The sequence below is a fragment of the Dreissena polymorpha genome, chromosome 5, assembly GCF_020536995.1.
Source record: "Dreissena polymorpha isolate Duluth1 chromosome 5, UMN_Dpol_1.0, whole genome shotgun sequence".
NCBI classification, from domain to species: Eukaryota; Metazoa; Mollusca; class Bivalvia; order Myida; family Dreissenidae; genus Dreissena; species Dreissena polymorpha.
Genome location: NC_068359.1, coordinates 35,769,534 through 35,797,042, shown reverse-complemented (window position 1 = coordinate 35,797,042; position 27,509 = coordinate 35,769,534). Strand labels below are relative to the sequence as shown.

At 34.6% G+C, this 27,509-nt stretch overlaps 1 protein-coding gene and 1 long non-coding RNA gene across 11 annotated transcripts in view; one reads left to right on the top strand and one right to left on the bottom strand.

The window, feature by feature from the left end:
- LOC127881714 (uncharacterized) overlaps positions 1–27,509 on the bottom strand; it is a 515,289-nt gene that overhangs the window by 38,789 nt on the left and 448,991 nt on the right. The gene's annotated exons all lie outside the window — the stretch shown is intronic.
- Positions 1–27,509, top strand: part of LOC127881608 (plasma membrane calcium-transporting ATPase 2-like) — a 178,367-nt gene that overhangs the window by 76,061 nt on the left and 74,797 nt on the right. For all 10 annotated transcript variants that reach the window (XM_052429634.1, XM_052429633.1, XM_052429627.1 and 7 more), the window contains 3 exons: positions 15,861–16,157; positions 21,459–21,650; positions 23,137–23,385. In XM_052429634.1, the coding sequence (XP_052285594.1) occupies positions 15,983–16,157; positions 21,459–21,650; positions 23,137–23,385 (616 nt within the window). In that variant the 5' untranslated portion in view covers positions 15,861–15,982. The remainder of the gene's footprint in view (positions 1–15,860; positions 16,158–21,458; positions 21,651–23,136; positions 23,386–27,509) is intronic.

Genomic DNA, 27,509 nt, shown 5'->3' with positions numbered 1-27,509 from the left:
TCTTATATAAGATTTATGCAACGGGCATTGCATTGCGTAATGAAGCGCATCGAATTATGGAAATGAAGCGCAGTTTTTCGTTTTAATGGGAGAAGAACGCATGTCATGTAATGGAGTGTTTAAAATTGCCTGATGTTACAAAAGGTGCTTTTAGGACTCATTTCATTTGAAGATATAGATGTGTTTCATTGCATAATTTGATTTTTTGTCTCTGTGTTAAGGTTATAAAAGATATGTTGTCTTTGTTCTGATGTTATTAGTATTAACTTTTTTTTCCGATGTTTTTTTTTTTTTTTTTTTTTTCGACCGCCCGATGGACCATTTTCAAAATAATTTTTGTAAACCAATAAAAAAAAAAGTCGTGGCCTTATTGTTCATGATAACTCTTTGAGTGGTATAAGGAAAAAGCAACCTCTTTTGCCAAAGAAATTAATTCATTTTCTTATACGGTGACATTTCTTCTAGTCTCCTCAGAACTTAACCTCTCTTTCTGAAGTATTTAAATCATATTCATACCTGTTGACATTTCTTCTAGTCTCTTCAGAACTAAGAACAATCTTCATCAATGCAAGACAATGACACCGTTCATCTCAATGTTATTGTAATGATCGGCATTCTATGAAGGGAATGACCTTGCAATTACTGGGCAGGCATTGCAGGGGATCCATTCTCTATAGATTTCCTGTAAGCAGTTCAAGTGTGCATTGATCTGATTATTCGTTTGTTGCTATTGATTGCCAGGCCACCACAGGACTTGGTCAGAATGATTGTTGTCAGTTTCCTTGGAATTTTTGCCCTAGCCCTGTCTCAGGTAAACCAATTATCGGTCTATTGCCATTCAGGCTGGAAACCGGCACAATCAATTAATTACCATATTTTGTCATGTTTAGCCAGAAGTTATATGTTGTAAACTTTGTTACTTTTCTGTGGTCATGAATTGTGCAGAATATTTTTTTATTTATCTGGGTCTAATTGCTGCAACCAGTAGTGAAGGAGTTGTAAGCAAACTTGATGGTTTTCCAATTACTGGCTTTGGCCAGTATGTGAGAATTGTGCTTTCATTTTCCATAATAAAGAATAATTAGTTGATACAGTGTCTTGACTTAAATCTCAGTATTCTTAACTATTCAAAAGAAGTTGTTCTCAGTTATAATCAATAAACTTATATGAAAACTAATTAGGAATAATTATTAAAAGCGCTTTTATCCGAAACACATTTTTCGAAAGAAATATAAAATTTATTACAGAAAAAAAGTCATCTTAACCTGATGCATTCCACATGCCCTGGTTTTGATGTCATTTTGCATGGTGTTGAAATACAAAAACAGAACTTTTTTACCATATGAGTGATGATAATTTTAACAGATTTTCATTGTCTCTGATAACACAAATTGCACCGATCTGATAACACAAATTGCACCGAGTCTGCGTGAACTCAGAACTGGTAACACCGTTTTAGAAAACAAGCAGCTCTTGCTGGCACAGGACTTCACAGCCCTCCGGTATTGGGGTACCAGTACCAAAATTTCTACCCATGATTGCAAGCTGGATAACTCCTGGATCTCAGCTTTTGGCTTGATGGAGTGTGTTAGGGTGTCTGGGGTAGCTGGTTCCCGGGTATGAATGTCATTATGAGTGTCCTGGGTTAGCCTCCTGCATTCTACAGGCACAATAAAGCACATGAATAAGTAAATAACACGTGCCCTGTGACTGTATCTGGTAGTTATATAATGGGTGTAGAAGCATGCATTTATAATCTTGTGGTGAAATAAAATATAGTTAAATTGGCATTGATGCGAGTTTGGACAGAAAAATAAAAAGCATAACCAATTAAAAGAAGTTTACTTTAACAACATTGAAAGGAGCTCTTTTAAAGCAGGCCTTGTTTGTGATGATGGCTATTGTTTACCATCAGTTTTAAAGAGGGGTAATTTGAAAAAGTGGGTTTTTTATTGAAGTGGTTTACTCAAGTGGGGCTGAGAGCTGATGGCCATTCAATGTGGGAAATGATCGGACACACTTGACTGTTGCCCTTGGTGAGAAATCATGTACCAAAACTATGCAATTTACGGCTTGTTATCTAGATCTATATAGGTTAAAGTTGAAAAATACCATTAACTGGTCAGATGCTAAACTAGTATGCGTTATATGTAAAATTTCAGCCAGTTTTTGCTGAATGACATGGGCTGGATAAATCATATCTAATTGTACAGGGGTGTAAAACCCCCAAAATTCCACTAACCCTGTAGGTATACTGTGATTTCCATGAGGAAATAAGAACTTGCTTGTACAAATACATGTTATGAAACTTTTATAAATAAATAAAAAAATTAACAAGTTTAACAAGAATTTGATGGCTTTCATTGTTGTATTTCGTTCAAATTTAGTGCAGGTATTTGATCCCATTCCCAATGGAAAAAAAGAATATTTTTTCCCAAAGGGGACCTAAAAACTCATAATTGAAGGTGTTTTTTTTTATCTCAACATTCAGTTCATCTCCCATCCATGTCATTAAGTTTAGCCTTAGTAACAATCATACTATGGAAAACACTTGCATTCTCAGTTTTGAAGCATTTGTTAGCAAGACAACAACACACATTTCCATTTTGAATGTTTGCTAATGCTTGTGTTAATAAATAACGTAGAAAATCATCATTAATGATGTTGAAATTCATCAATGTTCTTTCGTTCGTACTTCCTTGGGATTCGGTTTATGTCTTGGGTTTGGTTGATGTGTTTATTCTTCATTGAATGCGATGATGAAAAATTGCTTTTAGAATTCAATAGGATTTGTGCTTTGATAAGGAGGTTGCATGATGTTTTTTTTCTGACAAATCTCACCCGCATGACAGTGAAATAAATTGAATGCAGTAAAATCTTGTATGAAATTATGTATTGTCAGAGTGTTGCTTTCAAAACAACTGGATAACTTTCCAAAATGTTAACATAAATATTTGCATTTATTTCTTGAAACACATCTTAAATGATATGATTTTTTTATCATTCTGCGATTGTTTATTTTTTTATCATTCTGCGATTGTTTAGTCTGCACTTACCAGATTTGTGTATTCCATCTGGGTTCCACGTGTCCATGTATACAATAATAGTGCCAGAAAAAAATTGTTTATTATTATTGATGCATTTGTATCTGGTGCTCTGTGGAGTGTACCCATATTATATAAAAATTGGAGACATGATTTTCTGCATTTGTAATATATTTTAGTGAATCACATGCTAAATGTTTCATTATCATGTAATATTATTGCTTAAACATTGAACAACAATTTAACTTTTAATGCAAGTAACTTCTTTTAAGTGCATTGATTTAACGTACAACATATAAGGATGTAATTTCGCTGACCCAAATTATTGTCAGTATTCTGAAGTAGAAAATAACAGTAACATGCTTCATTGTGGGGTGAAGGCCAACATCTGCATAGTTGTTTACTTATAAATACTGTATTTTGAAATAAAGAAATTGTTTATGTTGGGTTCAGGTTTTATATGGGCTTATTTCAAGACACTGTATTACATGGAGGTTAATAAAGTGTAAATCTTTCTGTGCTATTCATCATTTTGTCTTGAAATCATTCTCTTCTATCAAAGACTAGTTTAAAAAATGTCTATGGAAAACAAACATTGTGTCATCTGACTCGAGGTAAAATAGCTTTTTTCTACATTTTTGAGTATAGAAATATATAAAAAAAAATTATTAGTTCAATGAATACTTATATCACTCACTATTATAAAAAAACAACTAATTATGTCAAAATGTGAAAAAAAAGGGTGAAAATGTTTGTGTTTACGGTTTGACAACACAATTATTGCCATTCCAGTGTCGTCTCAGACCAGAAAACGATATATAGCTATTAAAACTGCACAAGGTCCAATACACATTGCCAGAGTGCTGGCTCTTCTTGCATTGAAACATTGTTGTCAAATACCTACTTGCTATTGACTGGCCAGTAATTTTCAGTTGGGCCATTGATAGCTATGTGATTATAAGACCTTGTAGCCAAATTAAGCAATGTCAAATACCTACTTGTTATTGACTGGCCAGTAATTTTCAGTTGTGCCATTGATAGCTATATGATTATAAGACCTTGTTGCCAATTGAAGCAATGTCAAATACCTACTTTTTATTGACTGGCCAGTAACTTTCAGTTGTGCCATTGATAGCTATATGATTATCAGACCTTGTAGCCAATTGAAGCAATGTCAAATACCTACTTGTCATTGACTGGCCAGTAATTTTCAGTAAGGCCATTGATTGCTATATGATTATCAGACCTTGTAGCCAATTTAATCAATGTCAAATACCTACTTGTTATTGACTGGCCAGTAATGTTCAGTAAGGCCATTGATAGCTATGTGATTATCAGACCTTCAGGGCTCAGCCTAGGTTCAAACTTGAGGGAGAAGTGACTTCTCCCTGAGCTGAAATTAGGGAGAAGTGAGGCCACTAGATGGAGAAGTGATTTCTGTTTGGCGATTAATAAAATCTTTGCTTGTTTTATACCCCTCATTACACCAAGCCTTAGTATCATCATCAATGACAAACAAATGCTATTTTCAAAATCAATAAATCCTTACATATTAAGTCACATAAATCAATTCATACAAATAAAACTTGTGATAATCCCATGTGCATCATGAAAATAAACAGTACTTTAATAATGCAATGAAAATCCAAACCCTATTTACATCATAATGTACATGATAATTAGTCAGTGATTTTTTCACCCAATTGGGAACAGGTCCATGCCATTGGGAATTCTTCGCGCCATGAAATCACCAAATTGTGGTAAAAACGAGTCTTAACAAAACACAATCTTAATGCATGGGACATATAGTATATCTATTACTGTTTATCCGAATTGTAAACATATCCTAAATATGTACACTTGAGGATGCCATACCTGTTTCATTTAATTATCCAAATTTTCCTTGTTGTTATCTGGTTTAACAAACCTTATTACACGTACATGTTTGTTAAATCCAGTTATAATGCTTTCTCCATTATTGAATCACCATTACTTGTAATTTGAATCACCAGCTTTGAAATGAACGCAGGTTTAATGTTACAATACATCTGCCATTTGCAATGTCGAAGGTCATGAGTCATGACGTAGCAATTTTATTCTACTCAGATAATTTATATCTAATCGAGGAAATGTGTTTGCTCAATGTCTATTGTGTAGTATTAGGACTTGTTAGTATAAAAATGAACTGTGATTCCAGTTTATATAAGATGGGTGTTATTCGTAATTATCGGTGGATTAACAAACTGACAAAACTCGCTGGACTTTAACAGAAGTGGATCTAAGTAAATAATAGACCTTTGGTCAATTTTGTTTTTTGTTAATAATTTTTCCGACTTTCTTTAACCGTGCCGTCTGCCAAAAACCTGTAATTATCGAATGGTCAATCAATTATCACGTAATCATTAGACAACTTACAGCACGCGCAAAGAGGTTGCGGGATATAAAATAAAGTCGTTTACGTATGGATACGATAGATAAAATTATGGAAATTAGCACTACAGTTTGCACGGGTGGGTTGTTAGATTTTGTTTATGTGGTTATGAATTAATATCTGACAAAATAAATTGCACATCGACTGGATAATTAGTGTTTAAGAGTTTTGAAACATGAAACAAGTAAACTGTAGAACATACTAGAATAAATCGTATTCATATTTACTGTTGGGAATGTGTTGCGCGTGTAAACTTTTTTGAGCGTAAATACATGCCTATAACAACGTCATTTCATCGCTCAGGTAAACTGCTGCATATGTTTATACAATGCGTGCGTTCTCATTGGTAACTATCAATGTCAATGTACCGCTTAACTCCGCCTGCAAGGCGTGTACTAATTGGGCTTGCAGAACAGAGAACTATCCAAACTGTCGGCAAAATGACACTCGCTATGATCTTTTGATCTAAACCGTTTCTGTTTGGAGTGAATGCCCATGTATGCTAGTTGCCTGGATAAGCTTTCACAGCAGTCGATCTTTTGCTGTGATAATAAACTGATAACATAACAAGAGTCATCAGTGACTTTATGACATGTGAAAATAGAGAATTTTTAGATGAAAAAGTTGAGAGAGAAAAACGTTGATGCTGTAAAAAAAGAAGGCGAAGTCAACTTCTCCTTCATGTAATAAAAGGGCGACATTATTATGTCCCGGGCGAAGATGTCGCCCACATCGCCCTCACGGCCGAGCCCTGGACCTTGTAGCCAGAGAATTGCGATTTTATGAAATATAAAAAAGGGGGGGTGTCACTTCAAAACATGAGAGAAAATATTGTTTCCCTTTGTGATTACTGTGTTATTATGCTATATATTTGACAAGGCCCTCTGTATTTTTTGCCCATATTTCTTAATTGTCTTAATTGTCCTGGAAAACCAGGAAGAAAGGACATAAATAAACACTTATGCTGCAGTCAAGGCATTTTATATACACAGCAGCAAAACAGTTATTTCTCACTGGTGTGGGTAGGTGGGTCAGCGTGGGGCTTGTAAACCACATGTCAAGTATTTGAGCAGAGATTTTTATTTACTTAATTTGTCTATAATACTTTATAGTACATGATTGTTATCTATAATTTTATTGCATTTTTCACATGAATTAACAATCTCAATGATTCAAGTTTTATTGGTAGATAAATGGTTTACTTTATGCTGCAAAACTTTCATGTGGATTTTTGCACACACACAAACAAAGTGCACTTAATGTACAAAATACAGTAAATCTTGTATTTAGAGACCACTAAAGGGAGTAACCAAAAGTGGTCTCTTAATAAAATGGTCTCTAAATTAAAAAGGCCATTTGGGATAAATGCGGACCTTTTATTTTAAATCCAGATGCAGGATTATCTCCTTTTGACACAATGATGTCAGCTTGTGTAATCAAATGAATCTAAATATAAATAAATGAATAAAAGAAAGTTTTTAACTAAAAATTAGTTTTATTTGTTCTCTCTAATTCTAAATACAATGTAAATGGTTTGCACTGCAGATAATGGGTTTTTCCGACTCCAAACTCATTCGCGATAAATTTACATGCACTTTTACTCTTCGACACTTCCAATACCCGAATTTTCTCATTTAACGTTAACACTTTCCGTTTTGACATTTTAATTTCTGCATTTAAGGGCTTATATATATATCTTACTCGATTATGGTACATAGGGAAATAAATAAAACACCTCAATTGAAAACTAAATAAACAGACCTGATTGGAAAATTTACTAACACAAACTTATTAGCATAATAACAATTACAATTTTTTAATGAACGGATTTCGACACATATTACAGATTAATAGTTTATTAGTTTATTTTTTACAACTCTTGAGAACACTGTGAAATGTTTGACGCGTCGGCGCATTGTTTCTGCAATAAAATCGGCGATCAAATTTGTCACTTAACGTCCCAGATAATAAACTCTTTAATCCGTAGACTGTTGGCAATACATCACTGTATTATTCAACTCCATGCAGTCAGCATTATCACCGGTCAGAACCAGTCATCGAGACAAAGGAAAATGGCAGGTGTGAAATCAAAACAAAGATGTAATCGATCATCTTATCGGCTTAGATAAACAATTAACACTGATTTGTACCTGAATGGTCAACAGATTATTTACTGCAAAGCGGTCGCTTAATTCAAGACTTGGACATCAAAATACACTAAAATCTGCGGTTGCTGGTCGCGTAAGACAAAAGTCGCTTAAAACAATATGAAAATGTAGTAAAAACGCTCGGGCGGGATTCAAATTGTCGCATAAGACAAAGGTCGCTTAATTCAAGTGGTCGCAAGCACAAGATTGACTGTACTTTAAATTATTGAAAAAAAATCAAATTGTGTGTCTCAAACTAAAACAATTTAGTTGCTTTGTGCAGTTACCATTAGGTTAAGGTTAAATTGTGAAATACATGAAAATATACAGGCATGTACACAGGTTTCTGTAAATATCCGTATTAATAATGCACGATATTTGGTATCTAAATACAGAATCCGTGAAAGATTTTAACGTCATATTCACGAGGGAAAGGTTAATAGTAGTAATATATTGTATACTATCACAATGAAAACAATCAATATTATAATTTACCTATGAAACTTTATGAATGATGATGATGATTAAACATTGATGAAGTTCATGTTCTGTTAATTTGATCTTTTTAAGATACAATTCATCAGAAGTTTAGTAGACCCATGTGCTGTGTGTTGTCAAGTATGGTGTACGAACTGGTCCAAAACTATTATAAACTGTCCGGGACGGTTTATAAACCGTCCAGGACGGTTTGTAAACTGTCCCGGACAGTTTACTAAACTGTCCCGGACAGTTTCTTACTTTTGAACCGCTCGTGCGTCTGTAAACTGTACCGGGTGATTTATTTTGTGGATTACAAACCGTCCGAGACAGTTTAGGAAACTGGTCCGGGACGGTTTCCTGGAAACTGTCCGGGACGGTTTCCTAAACTGTCCCGGACGGTTTACAGGCATAAATTTTAGTACGGCATAGGTTCTTAAGAGGAGTCAATCAATCAATCAGAACACTCGTAACACTTCGCATTTGTGTGCCATTTCGAAAGTGAGAATTTCCTTTTTAAGAACGTTTACTCGAGTGATTGTTCGATAATTTATCATTGTTACGCGAATATGGACAGAGATCGGTTTTTAGAGACTTGTCGGGATGTGTTTAATTCCATTACAAGAATTTTAGAGACAAATAGGTCCCTTGAGGTGATTAATTCTTCACTGACAAGATTGGATGCTCTGGCTAGAAATGTGAACAGAATGACCACATCATATCCCGAGTTTACACCTACTCGACATTTTCAGGGCAGCGACTGTAAAAGAAGAAGTTCGTTACCAATGTCAGAAATACTTTGTGGGCAAATACATTTATTTCGAGTACTTAAAATATTCATTTGTAACTCTGAATTTTTGGCAGCAATTATTGATTAAATATTTTTAAAATCATGTTTTGTCCGAGAAAAATAGCGTCGCTCGAGATGACAACGATATTACATTACGACTTCTAAAGAAAAGCATTATTGTAAGGAGTGTTCTGATTGGCTGATATAAATAATACCGTATCGGACAGTTTAAACCGTCCCGGACAGTTTACTAAACTGTCCCGGACAGTTTAAACCGTCCCGGACGGTTTATGCGCACGAACGGTCCAAAACTTTCCTAAACCGTCCCGGACAGTTTGTAAACTGTCCGGGACAGTTTAGTTAACTGTCCGGGACAGTTTAGAAACCATCCGGGACGGTTTATAAACTGTCCCGGACAGTTTAGAGTAGTTTTGGACCAGTTCGTACACCATAGTCAAGTGCTGTAGTGAATGGTTCAGTAATGGCCTTTGGTATGATGCATGCTCTGGGACACACACTGCTCATTGTGTTTGTTAACTCAGTGATGGATAGAGATATGTGATAGTTTCCCTCTGAAGGTAGGGTGACTGATTACCTTTGATGAGCTTAACCCATTTTATGCCTAGTGGACTCTCCCATCCTTCTACATTGGATCAATTTATTTCCAAAATTAGGGATGTCTAGTATATTTATTTCTATATATTCAGAACATTTCTTACAGAAATTCCTTTAAGCAAACAGCGCAGACCCAGATAAGAAGCCGCATCATGCGGCGTCTCATCTGGGTCTACGCTGTTTGCCAATGCCTTTTTCCTAGACGCTAGGCATAAATGGGTTAATTGTTATTGTTCACAGGATATTTTTGTAAAGAAATGTTGTAAAGAAATGTGATATGGCGTCTAAAAAGTTCCCTAATTGTGCTTCACTAGTTACATGTGTTGAAATAGTTTTTAAGGTTATTTCCAAAGCCCGAGTCTAAAGTCAGTATGGGAAAGGATCTGGTACACAACTCTGGTCTAAACATACTGCAGCTTCCACACTCAGAATCTCAAAGACTTCATAAAATTAAAATAAAAACAGTTAGACAGCTGGCTGTGAAACACTTGACAGTCCTCTCACACTCAGTGTTACCTGTCATCAGTGGCTGTCAGAATGGACATGATGACATCTCAGGTGATAAACATGACACTTTCATAGATCACAAAACTTGTCTGGACCATTGTCTGGTATAGTTATCATGCCTGTTTCATACAATGATTCTTTCATTGATAACATTTTTATAGATGCCAGGGAGCTGAAAATACACTATATATCAAAAAAAATTTTCATTAAGTATACTGTATATTATGTGTTCAAATGCACCATACATGTTTAACTTAATACTCTCAGAAAATATTGATCAAGTCACTTTCATTGGAGAATCTCAATTGTTAAAAGATAAATATTTTTACAAAATAATATGTTTCCAAGGCAATATTATTAGCTGATTCCTTAAGTCAGCTACTACCTTAATGTGTGATGTTGAGAATAGATAAAAAATTGAGAATTGTATTTCATTCCAGTTCAGAAATGAATTTTCATAACACGCATTAAAATTCTCATAAAAAATCTAATTATAATTGAGCATAATAACATCATAATTATTAAGTTGTATCGTATTCCCTGGGAGTGGAGAAGTATTAATTAAAATAAATACATTTGCACAACAGCAAAGTGGGGGTAATAAATTCTTGTTGTCATTGTTAACTAGCACTAATTAATGGTGACTATTATTTTCAATATTAGTTACTGTGTATGAAAATGACACCAGCTAAAAGTGTCTGGCTGATTTATTACAGTCGGTTTGATTGACATTTAGCTCAAAATGGTTTCGGGGCTGTGAGGTATACACACTGCTGTTCTATCAAGTATATACATGCAACAGGCCTACTTGGTTAATTATTAGTAGTTGTTTGGTGTTTAAAGGACAAATTAAGTAGTTAAGGTAAATAACTCTGGACCTATTGCATTCTGGATACATGTACTTTGCATTCTGGATTCATGTATGTTGTTCAATTTTGGTAAGTAAATCAGATTGTTATACAATTTTATGAAACTAAAAAAAGCTAGCTATTAAACACCCATGTGTTGTACTGGAACAAGCACTACTTATTTTTTCGATATCATAAGTGATATGGTACTCCCTGTTTCAAAATCATCTGTACTAAATGAGCGCAAATTAAATATAACAGCTACAACAAAATTGACAGAATGAGTATAGTGTACTGGGAACTCAGCTGTGTGAATTCATGGCTGAGTAGATTGATTAATTACTGTGTTTATGGACTAGAGGTGACATATTTTCCTGTTACTTGTAAAAAGGTGACACTGTAAATTTGTACAAATACAGGATATTTAATATCCTCTATTGGATGTATAGTATGGTGAATTTATGAAAATGTTTAGTTAAGGCTCCTTGTGCACATGTTTGTGAAAAAAAAGTATTACAGACTTGCCATCAAACATAAGCATGAGCACACAAGTTTGTTGATATTGTTGAAACAATTGGATTCACTATTAATAAAAGGTGACATTGCACAATGAAGAGTTTTGCATTAAGTCACATTGACTAGTTTAGTTGGTAGAGAGATGTACTGCACTTTTTCTGAGGATTGCATTTTGTTTTCCTGTAGTTTGTGTAATGATTGGTCATTAGAACCCTCCCCCCTCCCTCCCCCCTCCGCTTCCTCTTCCGCTTCCTCTGATTCAAGTCTGACAGTGTCTGTTGATGGCAAAAATATATGCAGGTAGTACTGGTAAACCAGCTTACCCAGGCAGTAAGTGTTACAAAACTTAGTAGGTCATCTGAGTACCACCATTACCATGATATGAATTAAGTAGTGTTAAACATGATGACAAATTCAGATAAACACATAAGCTGTTTTGCTGCAGGGAATAGCTAGATGAGTGATATATTGCACAAAGAATTGTCTCTTGAAGTGTGCAAAATAAGCAATGTGCTGTCATTACAAATATTTGCTAAAGGGCTGTATTTGTTATTTCCTGTGGCTATTAGCAGTTGAACACAGGTGGGCGTGTGACCATTGTTTTCAAGTGTCAAAGTACTTGTGTGACTATTTTTGTAAGTTTCAACACAATGTATATTTGCTTGCAGTTAAACAACACTCGACAATTTAACTTCTGTACTTTAGTGCTATGAAGTATCTTTGTTGCTCCGGTATGATTGCATCTTTGCTATGAAAATGTTTATTTATAAATCTAGATGCATGGGTCAAGACTCCACTTTCACATACATGCCTGCCGTTTTCAAACAGTAAGACACGAACAAGACATATTAGAGAAATACATTTGGTCATCTTAATAGTGTTAGTACAAATGTATACATGTATGTGTTTATTGATACATTAACCCTATACCACATAGATACATATTTTGACATGTTTGTAGTCCATTAAAAAGTAAAATTTAATTAAAAGACTTTTCTTACTAAATTCAAGTTTAAAGGCTTCATTTCCAAACCTTAGATGCTGATGAGCAGCAAACAGCATAAAACCTGAACAGACTGCCAGTTACTCGCAGTCTGTTCTGCTTTCATGCTGTTTGCACATAGCCATTTTCACTTTGCTTCTGATTGGGAAAGGGTTAAAATCATTTTATGCGTAGAAAATAATAAGTTTTACATATGATGTTTAAGAGTTGTCTCTCTTGTTGTTTGCCTTAATTATAATTATGAAGTATCCTGTTTTATGAAATGAGGCAGGTTAATGGCATCAGCTCATTATATAATAAACATATTGGAACCATCATATATTGTGTTTGATCATATTTCTGTACCAGCATGTGGGTGTATGATAAAAGAGTGCCATGCGGAGCAGTTGTTCTTTGAATTTCTTGTTTTATTGTAGACAGGTGCTTTGTTTTATTGAACCAAGAATCGTAGCAGAGTTTACACCAACCTGTGAATTGAATCCATTACAAGTTCTTCATTCAGACTCCCTGTATAAACTGTGAGTGGGTATTCCTTAGAAAACTGCCAAATCTTCTGCCAGTCTCTAACAATACAAAAATACTACATGGAAAATAACATCAACACATCGGCAGCTGAGTAATTTGCATAATTATGTTGCAATCTTGAAGTCAAGATTAACCCTTTACCACATAGTCATTCGTATTTTTAGGCATTTGTAGGCACTTAGAAAGTTACATTTAATTAAAGACCTTTCTTACTATATCTTTAAAGGCTCCATTTACAACCCTTAGTTACTGTTGAGCATCAAACAGCATAAAACCTTAACAGACTGTGAGTTACTCGCAGGCTGTTCTGGTTTTATGCTGTTTACACATAGCCATTTCAGTTTGCTTCTAAGTGGGAAAAGGGTTAACAATACAAAAAATACTACAAGGAAAATAACATCAACACATTGGCAGCTGAGTAATTTGCATGAATAATTTGCCATCTTGAAGTTAAGATTAAGTGAGCTAATTAAGTAAGATGTACCGGAGTGTTATATTTGGAATTGAAGATTAACATAACTGCTATTTGTAAACTTGGGTACATTGATCATGACTCGCAGATGACCATTATTGAATATCAGGTCACTAGGTGAAAGGTCAAGGTCACAGTGACAAAAAACATATTCACACAATGGCTGTCACTACAACGGAGAGCTCATATGGGGGGCATGCATGTTTTACAAACAGCCCTTGTTGTAAACTTGGGTTGATTAAGTGTAGAATGAAGCATTATTGCCTTTTGCTTTTTTATGCGTGACGTAAGATAATAATAATAATTTACTATTAAACTTTTAGTGCATTGATCTAAAGAATATAAGTTGAATTATTCATTTCACTTTTTTAATGCCCTGTTTATTAACCTAACTACATTTGAAGACAAATTTGCACATACTTTCATTTTTGTTTAATGGAAAGCAGCTTTATTTTATTTAGATAATGTGTCTCCATAAAACAGACATTTTTTAAAAAGCATCTTATTTCTAGGTAGAGCCATTGCTTCCTGTGTTTTGCAAAAAAACTTATTTTTAAGTTAACAAGATAGACTGTTGACCGTATTGTTATTCTTTGTAATTTACGGTGTGTCAATGAAGTTTAGTTAATAAACTGTTAATACCGGTAAATAATCTAGTTTAATTTGTTACACTGCTGTGACAAAGAAAAGTTGATTTATTGTTCTCATTGTGTATTGTTAACTAACCCTTTCAGTGCTGGAACCGAATTTTAAAGGCCTTTGCAAACAGTTTGAATCCAGATGAGATGCCACAGAACGTGGGGTCTCATCAGGATTCAAACTGTTTGCTATTTTGATAGTATTCTTTGAAAAAAAAATCGAAGAAAATGCTAATTTTAGAAATTCTGCAGACAACATTTTAGCAGACGACAAATGTCCCAGCATGCAAAGGGTTAAGTGTTCGATTGCCTTGCAAGTACAATCAAAACAGACCCAGTTTTAATTGTATTATACAATTTATTGATACCAAAATAACATGTTTAAGACATGCACATTTAATGTAAGCCCAACCCGTCTTAAAAACTCTTCCATTAGAATTTTAGTACCAATTGCATGATCACTGCCTGTGATTCTGATTGGAAAAGGTGAAAATAAACATGTTTTTTTCAAGATCAATTGTTGGTTGTCCTTGAATTCATTATAGGAAAGATTCCTAGAAAACATGTCTCAGCTAGTTTAAAGCATCACTTAACAGCATTAAGTCCCAGGCAACCAGTGAACTTATGTTTACCTTAGTTACTACACTATGGTCCATATAAAATCAGGTAAATGTCAATGGCTGTCCTGATACTGTGTCAGCATTTTTTTTTTAAATTTGAATATAGTCAGTTACTTCAGTGGTCAGGCAAGCAGTAGAAAAGGGGGTTAAATGCTTGTGCGTAAAGAGTCATCCCACATTAGCCTGTGCAGTCCGCACAGTCTTTAAAGGACAACACTTTCTGCCTAAGATAGATTTTCGTCAAGAAGAGTCTTGTTTTAAACAAAACATTTCAATAACAGCAGAAGCATCGTCCCTGATTAGCCTTTGCTGACTGCACAGGCTAATCTAGGACGACGCATTTAGCACATGCATTAAGCCCCTTTTTCACAGAGCGAGGCTCATAAATAATGTAAGCAAATAAATATAGGAAAAATATGGAAATATGAAAGATTTTAATAAGATTTGCTTCCATTATGTTTCTGGTTCAATGACATTAGCAATGTGAGATCCTTGTATTTGGAGACATATCAACAAGTAATAGATAACAGAATTCTCAATGGAAGGTTTCCAAAAAAAAACAAAAATATATTGATAATCTCCCATCCAGCTACAAGTTCAACCTTAGTTAATATAATAATGAAAACACTTATTCTCAATTTTGAAGCATGAAGTGCAGCGAACTTTCTGAATCCAAAGGGAACCACAGCCCAATCCCCAAAATGGTGGGATAAAAAACACTGACACTGCATGCCCTTTAAGTGTCTGTATGTCATCTTGTTGGTCCAATACTTTACTTTCAAAGCTAATTTTGATGAAGCTTGATCAAAATTGCATGACAATATTGTATTAAGAAACTTTGAATTGGTATAGCTGATAAATAGAACTGCTTTGTAAGTGTTCTATGCTTTTGGACAATATTTCAAGCTGTTAATAGAAATACTCGGGTAACAATGATCTTATTATGTGTTGTAATACACATGAACAGTTTGTCTTTATGCTTAAAGTGTTTATTAGGTTACCTTGGTGTAATGGATATGACGTACGCCTAGAAACCCGGGATCACTTGTTTGATCCCCACAGTTGGAGTGTTTTTAAGATCTCCCCCATAGACCTGGTTCAACCCAGAAAACGGACTCAAAAGAGTTTCAATAAGTCTAAGGCTTTCAATGTTACAAGCTCAAATAAATAGGCTAAAATTATGTTAAATTTACAATAAGACAGTGTTCTTTAATTGTCTATTTGCAGACAGCAGCAAAGCATTGACATTACGGCGAGGCTAGGCTAGAAGCGCAAGTGGTGACTTGGTGGCAGGCAGCGTCGACTGTGCAGGTGCTACTACCAACAAAGCAGCAGCTGCAGTCTACAAGATGGCTGCCAACGAGGGGGAGCAGGTGGACGCGGTGCGTTCAACGTTCGGGCTCACCGTGCTGGAGCTGAGAGAGCTGATGAAACTTAGGAAAGAAGAGGGGTTTGATACCGTAACAACCCAGTTTGGAGGGGTTACGGAAATGTGCAAGAAACTGTATACTTCAGCCAATGAAGGTTTGTGTGTTCGATATTTTGTACCTCCTAATGGAGTTTACAGCATTTAAAAATGGTTTAATGCATGTGCATTAAGTGTAGTCCCAGATATTCCTAAACTTGATTTGTTTGCTAAGAAGATTCTTAAAACAAAAAATACCATAAAAGTGGAAAGTGTTTTCCCTTATCAGCCTGTGCAGAATACTTGCTAATCTTTTACTACACTTTACACACATGCATTAAACCTATGAATTAGTAATTTTATGTTGTAATATTTCATCCAATGATGGTTTGTGTGATGACATGTAATTGTTCATTCAGTGAAGATTTGTGTGATATTTGATGTACATATAGTACAGCTTTTTTCTGCCCGCCAGTAGGGTGGCATATAGCAGTCGAACTGTCCGCCTCTTTCTGTCAGTCTGTCAGTCTGTGCGTCCGTCCAAAACGTTAACATTGTCCATAACTTTTGCAATATTGAAGATAGCAACTTTATATTTGGCCTGCATGTGTATCTCATGGAGCTGCAAATTTTGAGTGGTGAAAGGTCAAGGGTCATCCTTCAAGGTCACAGGTCAAATATATGGCTTCAAAGCGACGCAGTATAGGGGGCATTGTGTTTCTGACAAACACATCTCTTGTTGTCCATGTAATAATATTACAAAGGATATGTCGTTATTGAAGTTTTTAAAAAGGATTTTCAGAGCTTTGTGCTTGCTTTGGTCAGCAAACAAATTAGTCAGTGCTATTTTTGTAGTGACTAAAAAATACTTGTAATTCTATATTTTCTTCATCTTTAAGTTCAGAAATGCCAAGACTCTTTGTTCAGTTATTCCCTTGGAAGTCTATAAATAACAGATCATCTCTTTTCTGAAATTCATCAAAATTCTCGTCATAAAATGACAGTTTATCATGCACAACAAATATAAAATAATGCTTCTGAAAGCATAATAAGATTTTAATTTTTTTTCTCTTGTCAGTTTGGAGTTATTCAATTTGATCAAATAATGATATCAGTCGAACTGGTTTTTGAAAAAATTAGTTCTTTATTGATGTAGCTTAATGAGTGTGGTATAATTACAGTTAATATTAATATAAGACCGAAAATATCTGTGTCTGTTTACTGTAACATGATGAAAATCACATGGATCAGTAGGTAGTTTTTTTGCTCACCTGGGCACATGGTGCTCACGGTGAGTTTTTAAGATACTGTGCCGATTGTCATCTGTCAGTCCATGAGTGTGTGCATTAAGTTTTCTTCTTATGACTTGATTGGCAGATTTTTATGAAACTACAGAAAATATCATACGGTGACTCTTTAAAATTTGTTGAAATTGTTGATTTCCGATTCATTTGAAGGTCACTGGGACTGAAAATATATTTTAAATTGAAAATTTGAAAAATCTTGTCTATAACCACAAGGGTCATTTGTTAGTATTTGGTGTGTAAGATTGTCTAGTGGTCCTCTACCAAGTTTGTTCAATCATGGCCATGGGGTCAAAACTGGGCGGACTGTCTTTATTCTTTATTAATTTATGTTTGGTAGCCAATTTGTATACCTTGGTAAATTTATTCTGCCATGATTTCATGTCTTGAAGAAGCAGTTGCACTTGTGATCACTGGGATTTTATTTCATTTTGGCTGTAAATGTTTGTCACTTTTCAATGCAATGAAAGCAGCTTGTGACAGGTTTGACACAAGTACATATCCTTTAAGAAAGTCAGACCCACATGAACATCATGAACATCATGAACATGTTTATAATGCACTTATTTTATTCAGTATATTTTTGCATAATTAAAAGTTGGTGACAATATGCCTTGTGCATCCAAAAGATTGAATCCTGCATTTATGAAACACAACATTCCTTATCTTGTGATCATTTTTTATTTTGCCACATTTTATTGTACTAGATCAATTGTATTGGAGTATCAAACAAAAGTTCATGGGTTCACATGCTTGATATCGGAAAGAGGATTGTGGATGTTTCAAAGCCGGGTCGTGTAACTCATCAGAATGCTGTTACTTAAAATTTGTTTTGATCATTATTACTTCTGATAATAATAACATCAATTTACATTTTGATTATGTAATTAATTGTGTTGTTGTTTTTTGTATTTCCATAAGCTTCATCTTTAATTTAACAGTATGACATGCAAAAGCAGATCTTGCGGACTCTCATGTAACAACTGTACTCCATATAATAAACTTATTAGAATGCTATTTTTACGCAACAATTTATTTTTACTCAACAGTAAACACCGATTTGTTTTGTTTACCTTGATATCATTATTTCGGATGGCTTTTCTGGACGAAATGTGGATGAATTTTTGTAGAATTTTCGTACCGGTATGATAAAAATCATATCGCAATTCAATATGCGGATTGCGTATTGTGATATATACCGATATACCGGTATATTGTTGCAGCACTAATATTGGATGTGTGACTTATTCTCCATTCTTTTTCTGTCACTGTAATTAGCTCTAAGGGCTATTTAACATTTCTACTCCATAATGCTGTTTTAACTTGAATGGAAAATGATTATGGTTACAATACACATATTTGGTTTTAGATTAAGAGGTCAAACTATACTAATGTAATTTTTGTGTGATTACTGGGCCACTAGCTTAGTTGGTAGCACATTAGACTATCATCCAGGCTTTGTTTCTTTGAATCCAAGCTTGGCCACATAAAGTTGTGCAGTCATTTATGAAGAAATAATTGATACATCCATCTACCTCTGACACCAGTCACCTTCTGTTTCAAGTACATTAGTGTGGCCATGTTTTTAGACCTAATAATTGAAGTAATTTATTATCACGGCCTTGAAAGCCTAAGGCTTATCAAACGCTCTTGAGTCTGTTTTCTGGGTAGAACCAGTAATTGGTGTCTTTGGGGAAGATCTAAAGAATGCTCCCATAGTGGAAATCGAACCTGCAGTGACCTCCCAGTGGCTAGGCTGATGCCATATCCAATATGCCATGGTGACATGTCTTAGAAAAATATTAAGCTTACACAGAAAAAGTAGATATTTATTAAATTATAAATAAAGATAATTGATATGATTGAAAACCAGTTAAAATGGCAAAAAAATCCAAGGAAAACAAACAGGTTTTATTTTGCTTTGTGTAAAAGGCACGGTATACATGATTCTGCTTTAAAATATGTAAATTGGACAATTTCCTATGCAGTATGGTAATAGAGTGCCATTAAGTTGTGTGAAAAATCAGCATGGCACTGAATCTCAGCGGGGGCGAACATTTCTCAGCGTCAAAAGCAACCTTCCAATGGTAGAAGAAATATTTACCAGATCAATCAATACGCTGTTGAGGCATTGCATGGCTTCTTTCTGCATCACCATTTTCAAACATCTTGCAACAGAGTTGTGTAAATTTTGTTGGAGCTTTGATGACTTTTAATTAAGCACCGATATAGTTTGTTGTTTATTTGTATAGTTATTATTGCAATTTTATTTGTATGTTGACCCTTTCCAGCTCAGAAAAAAGAGAAAATGGCTGTATGCAACCAGCGTTAAACCAGAACGGTCTGTGAGTCACTTGCAGACTGTTTAGGTTTTATGCTCTTTCCTGCCCATTAGTATCTTGCAGTTGAAAAGGAAGCCTTTAAAATTAGAATCTAGAAAGACAGTCTTGAATTTTATTTGATTTTTTAAGGGACTACAAATGCTTCAAAATGCTTTTTGAGGGGTAAAGGGTTCATAATCTTGAAAGGCACAAATATTTCTCTTAAGGGTCTTTACCCAATTGGTTTTTTTGTTTTTCCAGTTGTGTTCCAGTAAGTCCTGGTACCTCTACAAATATGACATCAAGGATAATCTAGACATATGGAACAGATGCATATATTACTTGAAACAATATACTTACTACAAACATGTCTTTTTGCTTTCATCGTGAAATTTTATACCTCTTTATTGTTAATCAAACAGATGGATGTAGTAGGTATTAAGGGCCAAATTATGAGGGGTTATTTTTATGCCCTCGGGTCGAATGATCGGGGGTACATTGTTTTTGGCCTGTCTGTCTGTTTGTTTTTGGTCTGTCTGTCTGTCTGTCTGTCTGTCTGTCTGTCTGTCTGTCTGTCTGTCTGTCTGTCTGTCTGTCTGTCTGTCTGTCTGTCTGTCTGTCTGTCTGTCTGTCTGACTGTCTGTCTGTCTGTCTGTCTGTCTGTCTGTCTGTCTGTCTGTCTGTCTCAAAACTTTAACCTTGGTCATAACTTTTGCAATATTGATGATAGCAACTTGATATTTGGCATGCATGTGTATCTCATGGAGCTGCACATTTTGAGTGGTGAAAGGTCAAGGTCATCCTTCAAGGTCAAAGGTCATATGTATGGCTTCAGAGCGGCGCAATAGGGGGCATTGTGTTTCACAAACACAGCTCTTGTTTTTACTTAAAAGATGATCTTAATTTGCTTGAATCATCTTTTACATCAATTAATTATTTATTAATTAGAAAATCGGGACATTCATGTTATTATTTTTTGGGAATTTATGTGAATGACTTGCCTAAAATGAACCTGCCTGTTGTGAGAAGAGCCTCAAATTAAAAAATTTGCCAACTACTCACTATAGTAGCCAAATTAAAATAAGTCTGGGGCAATCATATTACTGTTGTTTGGGAGACGGTCTTTCCAGGGTGTGAACTTTAACCCATTTATGCCTAGCGTCTAGAAAAAAGGCATGATGCGGCGTCTCATCAGGGTCTGCGCTATTTGCTCTAAGGAATTTCTGTAATAATATTCTAATTATAGAAATAAATAAACTAGACATCTCTAATTTTGGAAATAAAGTAATCCAATATAGAAGGTTGGGAGAGTCCACAAGGCAAAAATGGGTTTAAGTTGATGAACAGGAGATGTTGCAATTTTTGTACACAGATTCAGTCACAACCATGGTTTAAGATTTTGTAACGAGGCGTATATTTTCTTTCATAATTTAAATTGCATGTAACTGATAGATTTTTTTTTAAATAACTCACACGTTAATAGTTAAATCAAAATTTAATGCAGCCTTTTAATTGGCAAGACAAACGTTAGTAAAATAAACAGTTGTTACCTTTTTAACCCTTTCAGCGCTGGAACTGAATTGTTTAGGCCTTCGCAAACAGTTTGGATCCAGCCATGATCTGTGGCGTCTCATCAGGATCCAAACTGTTTGCTATTCTGATAGTATTCATTGAATTTTTTTTGAAGAAAATGCTAATTTTACAAATTCAGCAGAGACATTTTTGCAGACGACAAATTTCCCAGCATGCAAAGGGTTAATAATAATATTTAATTTTGGTTTTATGTTTGCTACAGGTTTATCAGGAAGTCCAGCCGATTTGGAACATAGGAGAGAAGTGTTCGGAGCAAATGTGATACCGCCAAAACCGCCCAAGACGTTCCTGCAGCTCGTGTTCGAAGCCATTCAGGACGTCACCCTTATCATCCTTCTATGTGCAGCTATTCTGTCATTAGCATTATCATTTTACGAGGGTGGTACACTCGAAGGTAATGACTGCATCTGCGTACTTACTTTCAGTTTTTACTCTTTTGTCACTTTTTTGAATTCTCATCGCTTACATAAAGAAGGGATGCAACTGGTTACAAAAATTATTGACTTGTTAACCTAGAATTGTAACTGGTAAATAATCGGTTAACTTAACAGCCTACAACTTATAATGTATCCTTTAAAACTGTTGTATTCCTTGTTCTTGCAATCTCTTTAAAATTAAAAGTAATCTAAGATTTCTTTTGTTGATTACAAGGGCCGCCATATAAGGATTTTGATAAAAATGATTTTTAAAATTCACTTAATAGATTTGTATTGGTATGTTCGATAGTGTATCTATTTAAACAGCGCAAGAAAATGGTAAGAAATTCTAAGAACTATACACAAATTTAGAAAGTTCATTTTCATTAATTCATTTTAATGGCGCCACTTTTGTTTTCCTTTGCGTCATACTGCAAAAATGTTTTGTTTTTTTGTTCATTCCGTTATAATTTTAGGGATTTTGTTTTTCCCTTTCAGTTTAAACAAAACGAAAATGAAATATTTTAAATTATTACTGTATATTCATTTAACAGTGGTGTTAATAAGTATTATGATCTTAAATACTGCTAGTTACTTATGCTTTTACACAGGCTGCACAGGCCAATCTGGAATGACTTAAGCCCAATTTTCCCATAACAAGGCACATTTTCTGTATTTATTTAAAGCATAGCATTGCCTAGACACAATTGAAATATTAAACTTATGAAAATCGAAGCTCAAATATTTCAGGCAATCTTATAATCGTAGTCTATGGTTTATGTTGATAACAAAGTTAACAGAGGGGATTGTGGGTAGTTAAATGGCTTTAATACATTTTTGTTGAGCCGGTCCGGTTAAAGGTCAAGAAATATAAATTAAACACATTAAAATTTGCCACTTTGTATACATTTTACATTATACATTTTAGCTCAAAGAGTTTCACCCTTTTTCACTCAGAAGCAAAGTGGCAATGGCTATATGCAAACAGCATAAAACTAGAACAGCCCGCATGTAACTCTAAGGCTGTTTAGGTTTTATGCTGTTTGCTGCTCATTAGTACCTTAAAGTTGTAAAAGAAGCCTTGAAAACTTGAGTCTAATAAGAAAGGTCTTAAATTTAATTTAATTTTCAACGGGACTAGAAACGCAACAAAGTGCGTATCTGAAAGAAATGGGTGAATTAACATAAGATGCTGGATGCAAATTTCAGCATTGTCCAATTTTACATTTCAGAGGACAAGCAAAATATGTGTAACTGTGTATACTTGTGTACATCTTAGCTCATAAAGAATTTAATAGACATATGAAGTTGAATGTAAATTTCAGCATCGTCATACAGTACATTTCAGAGGACAAGCAAAATATGTGTAACTTTGTTTACTTGTATAAATCTTAGCTCATAAAGAGTTTAATAAACATAAGAAGTTGAAGGCAAATTTCAGCATCGTCCAATTGTACATTTCAGAGGACAAGGAAGGTGGTGGTGATTCCTCTCATAAAGAAGCGGGGTGGATCGAAGGTGTGGCCATCCTGGTCGCGGTCATCGTGGTAGTGTTAACAACTGCTTTTAATGACTGGCAAAAGGAGAAACAATTTCGTGGATTACAAGCGAAAATCGAACATGAACACCAATTTAGTGTAATTCGTAGTGGTGAAGTGATCCAAATTCCAGTCGGTGAAATTGTTGTAGGAGATATATGTCTTGTTAAATATGGTATGTATAAGCTTTCACTTTTTATGTTAATTTTTGTAAAACCCACTTGCAGACTGTATTTTCATTATATATCATTCATCAAGCAGTTTAACAAAAACTTTACCAAAAAATGATCACCATGTGGAGACAGCGTGCCACCCTCAACGTCTGTGTCAATTGCTGAAAGGTCAAGGTCACACTTTGAGGTCAAAGGTCGGTTAAGATAATATGTACACTACGCGGCCCGCGATTTTTGACAAAATCACCGATCACCGCGTTAGGGCCAACGTGGCAAATCGCGGTGATTCGCCGCAAATCGTGGTGATTCACCGTGATTACACTCTACGGGTGATTCGCGGTGATAATAAAGCTCCGCCGTGATTTCACTGCGACCATCTCGCGATAAAGATCAGCTGTTGAATCATCACAAAACACCGCGAATCGCCGTGATTGGCGTTGACCACTATATTTAAATTTCAACTTATTAACTAATGTCATTATTATTGACGATCAAATTATATCGCGAAAATGTATTCCAATATGAAAGTAAACACCATACTTGCTGAATGTCGAATCCTGATTTCCAGACAATATCTTTATTTGTTGAAATAACAATTGTACAGTACGGCTCACGCAAAACCAACAAAGTTCGCGGCAACAGATTCTTTTGTTCTAGAAGTTTCTCTGCAGCCACAAACTCCAAATCATGCCGAGGCACTCGGCGATAATTTGCGGATATAAGAAACAGGTACAGATAATAACCTGATATTTTTACTTCTACGCGATTGTTTTAACATTTCGTCAGCTTCTCTGCATACTTAATACAATTACCATCGGATGTCATCTGTCAATGATTTTGTAGGTCAGTAACCATATCGAAGAAATTTACATAGTTTAATCTTGGAAACGAGACTTTCTTTAAACGTTGGAATAAACGATATATATTTGCATAAAACTTGCTAAAATACACAGACGACACAAATATAAAAAATGTCTACCATTTGAATAAAATCAAATGGTTTATTTGTAAAATGAATACTTTCACCTCGTCCCGATTTTCAGAAAATGACTTCCATGCGCATCTAAATTTAAATTTACACATTGCTTCAGATGATGTACGCGTCTCCAATCCCGATTGGGCTGCTAGATCTATTTAATAAAATAGTAGCGTGTAAAATTCATTTGATGGAACAATAGTAAACGTTTGTCTTTACTATTTCTCGAGCAATGTTGAACGGCATATACTTTTGAAAATGGAAGCCGTGATCATTCGGAATTATCGTTATTTTAAATGTTTCAAACATAGTTTGTTACACTTAAAATTAGGCGGTGAATTGTTGAATTGGTGGCATTCTGTTTCAATTCGGACCTCGTGCAATTTTTCAGATCATAATCTCTGTGCTTTATTACTCGAACTTGTTAGTTTCTGACCACGTGTGCTACTGAAAGTAACCATCGGGCTGTGTATTATGGTCTGTGGAAATTGCTAGGACTCGTGTTGATGATCCCTAAATGTTAGATAAGCATGTGCACTATCGATTGAGTTGGTAAGTACAAAAGTTCTACTGAAAAGCGCCGACTGCGTCTTTGTTTTATTATCCAATCAAGCCCCGAACATCCAATATCGTGTGTATTACCAGAAACAAACTTAAGATAAGCACGTGTCGTCTGTCAAAACAATGATTGTATAGCTGTTAACATATTGAAGTAGCTCACACAGTTAATTCCCATATAGTCTATGCTCTCGGAAACAGACCTGCATAAAACATTTAAAATAACGATATTTATTTTCATAAGATTTGCTAATATATATATATATATATATATATATATATATTTATATATATATATTTATATATATATATATTTATATATATATTTGACAATTTCAATAAACAGATATTGGTTTATTTTCACAATATTAACTCCATTTCTCGATTTCCAGAAAATGACGTGTACATGTAGCATTAAATCTAAACTTAAACATGGGTGTGAAATACATGTTGACATTTTAAAAAGGATACTCAATTATATCTGCCAACAATGCTTATAATCCCATATTGCTATAATCTCATTGAAGATTATATATGTACATGTAACGTAGGAAAATCGTTCTTCACCACGTTGACCGGGAACGCGGTGGATCGCGATGAATCACCGCAGAGATTATATTTATCGCATTTTCGGTGATCATGCTCGACCTAGCGTGATAAAACGCGCGAGATTGCGGTGATTTTTCACCCAAAATAAATAATGACCACCGCGTGTCGGTGATCTAGGCAAAAATCACGGGCCGCGTAGCGTAGATTGACTGGATTGTAACTGCATCAATCCTGAGGCAATATAAAAATTAGTTACCATAATTTAATATTTAAAATGTAGGCGTGAAAAAGCTGTTCTGGACTGTAACTGCAATTCTTCATGCAATTTAAAAAACAAAAAGGAATAAGTTATTTCAAAGTCACACAGGTTAAAGGTCAAGCAGGCATTCTTTTCAAGTAAATCTACATGTTCGCTGACAGGCATCTTGTAATATTTATAAATGTTCAAGAGAAGGGATAAAGTTAATTTGCGTACACTATCAGGGGTTTTTCCAGCCATTTTGGGAAAAGGAGTCTGGTCAAATTGGGATTTTTTAATCGATAAAAGTGGCAAATTTGGGAAATTTTTAACGACAAAAAGAACCAAATTGGGATTTTTTTTATCAACAAATATTGATACAACTTAGGTTTTCCTGGCCATTTTGGATAAAAATCTTATAAATTATGGTTATATATTTTGTAGGTTGTTTGAAAAATTAAATTGAGATATAGTCTAATAATCATAAGTCATAAGAAACTTCTTAAAAAAACAAACAAATAATAACAAAATTGGGATTTTTTTTAATAATTTCGGTTTGGGAACAGGTCCGTTTGCTTTGGGAATGCCTCCGTTTTCCGGAGGCGCAGACAGTGCTGAAAACCCCCTGTCTATTAATTTCACCTTGTTTCCTATTTTCCTCTTGTCATATGTAAGATGTTAAGATTTGTAACAGGCACAATCCTACTTAACTATTGTGCAATAATGTTTGGTAGATATCAACCAATATTTGGAATGTGTCACAGCCCAGACAATAACCATGAGGCAATTTTCCCCAAGTCTAGGGTTTCCCATTTGGTTTATTGTGATTCTCCTGGCCTCTGTTTTAATCATGTCCAAGATATTGGGGTTAGAATTGGAGGAAAATTGGATTACATCTGAATAATAGGCTGAACACTGGTCTCATTAGGCTAACATGTGCAATGGCATACAATGAAAATAAACTTACCGTAAATCTGCGAATATAATACGCCCTCTTATATAATACGCACTCTTATATAATACGCACTCCCGAGTTTTGTCAAAATTTATTGGTAAAAATTGAAAATCCTAGTAAAATACGCACTGAAAAAATCAGTGTCCGAAATCGGACATTTCCGAAAAAATGGGTCAAAATATTATTGTGTTGTGAAAATAGCAAATCAATTTGGGGTTATCAACCATCTGTTTCACAGTAATACCCCGGTTTATTGATCTGGATGTGTTATCATGACAGTTGCATAATAAATATCTCTGTATATTGTTTATATTACCGTTGATTGTTACCGATAACACACAGGCCACCTGCTGACACCCGGGTCAAGCAGTCATAATTGCAAAAGAAAGAAACAGAGACGCTGTTTGTTTGTTTTTAAACATTCAATTCCATTTGACAATATTCAGGATGATAATAATTATAATAATAATAAAATAATAAGTAGACAAAGCGGTTACTTCTGTTTTTATAGTAGTCTAGATAAATTGCTCTTCCAAAAGTGTTACAAACTCGATACTTTAATTAAACTTAAAATAAAATTAAACTGCTTGCGTTTTTCTCGAATCCCTTTAATTAAAATACGCCGCTGTTATTTAGAAAAGTTTGGGAGTAAAACACAAATTAATTATCACCTTTCAATTTAATTCGGCAATCGGCAGAAAGGTGTAATAGTAGCTTCATAGAACTAATTATTTAATTACCACTCTATACTTCAGATATGGTAAATATTCGGAAGAATGATAAAAGTGGTCAGCTTATAAATATTTATTTACGGGTATTGTCACGTTGTTGTTTTTTTCATTTGCTAATC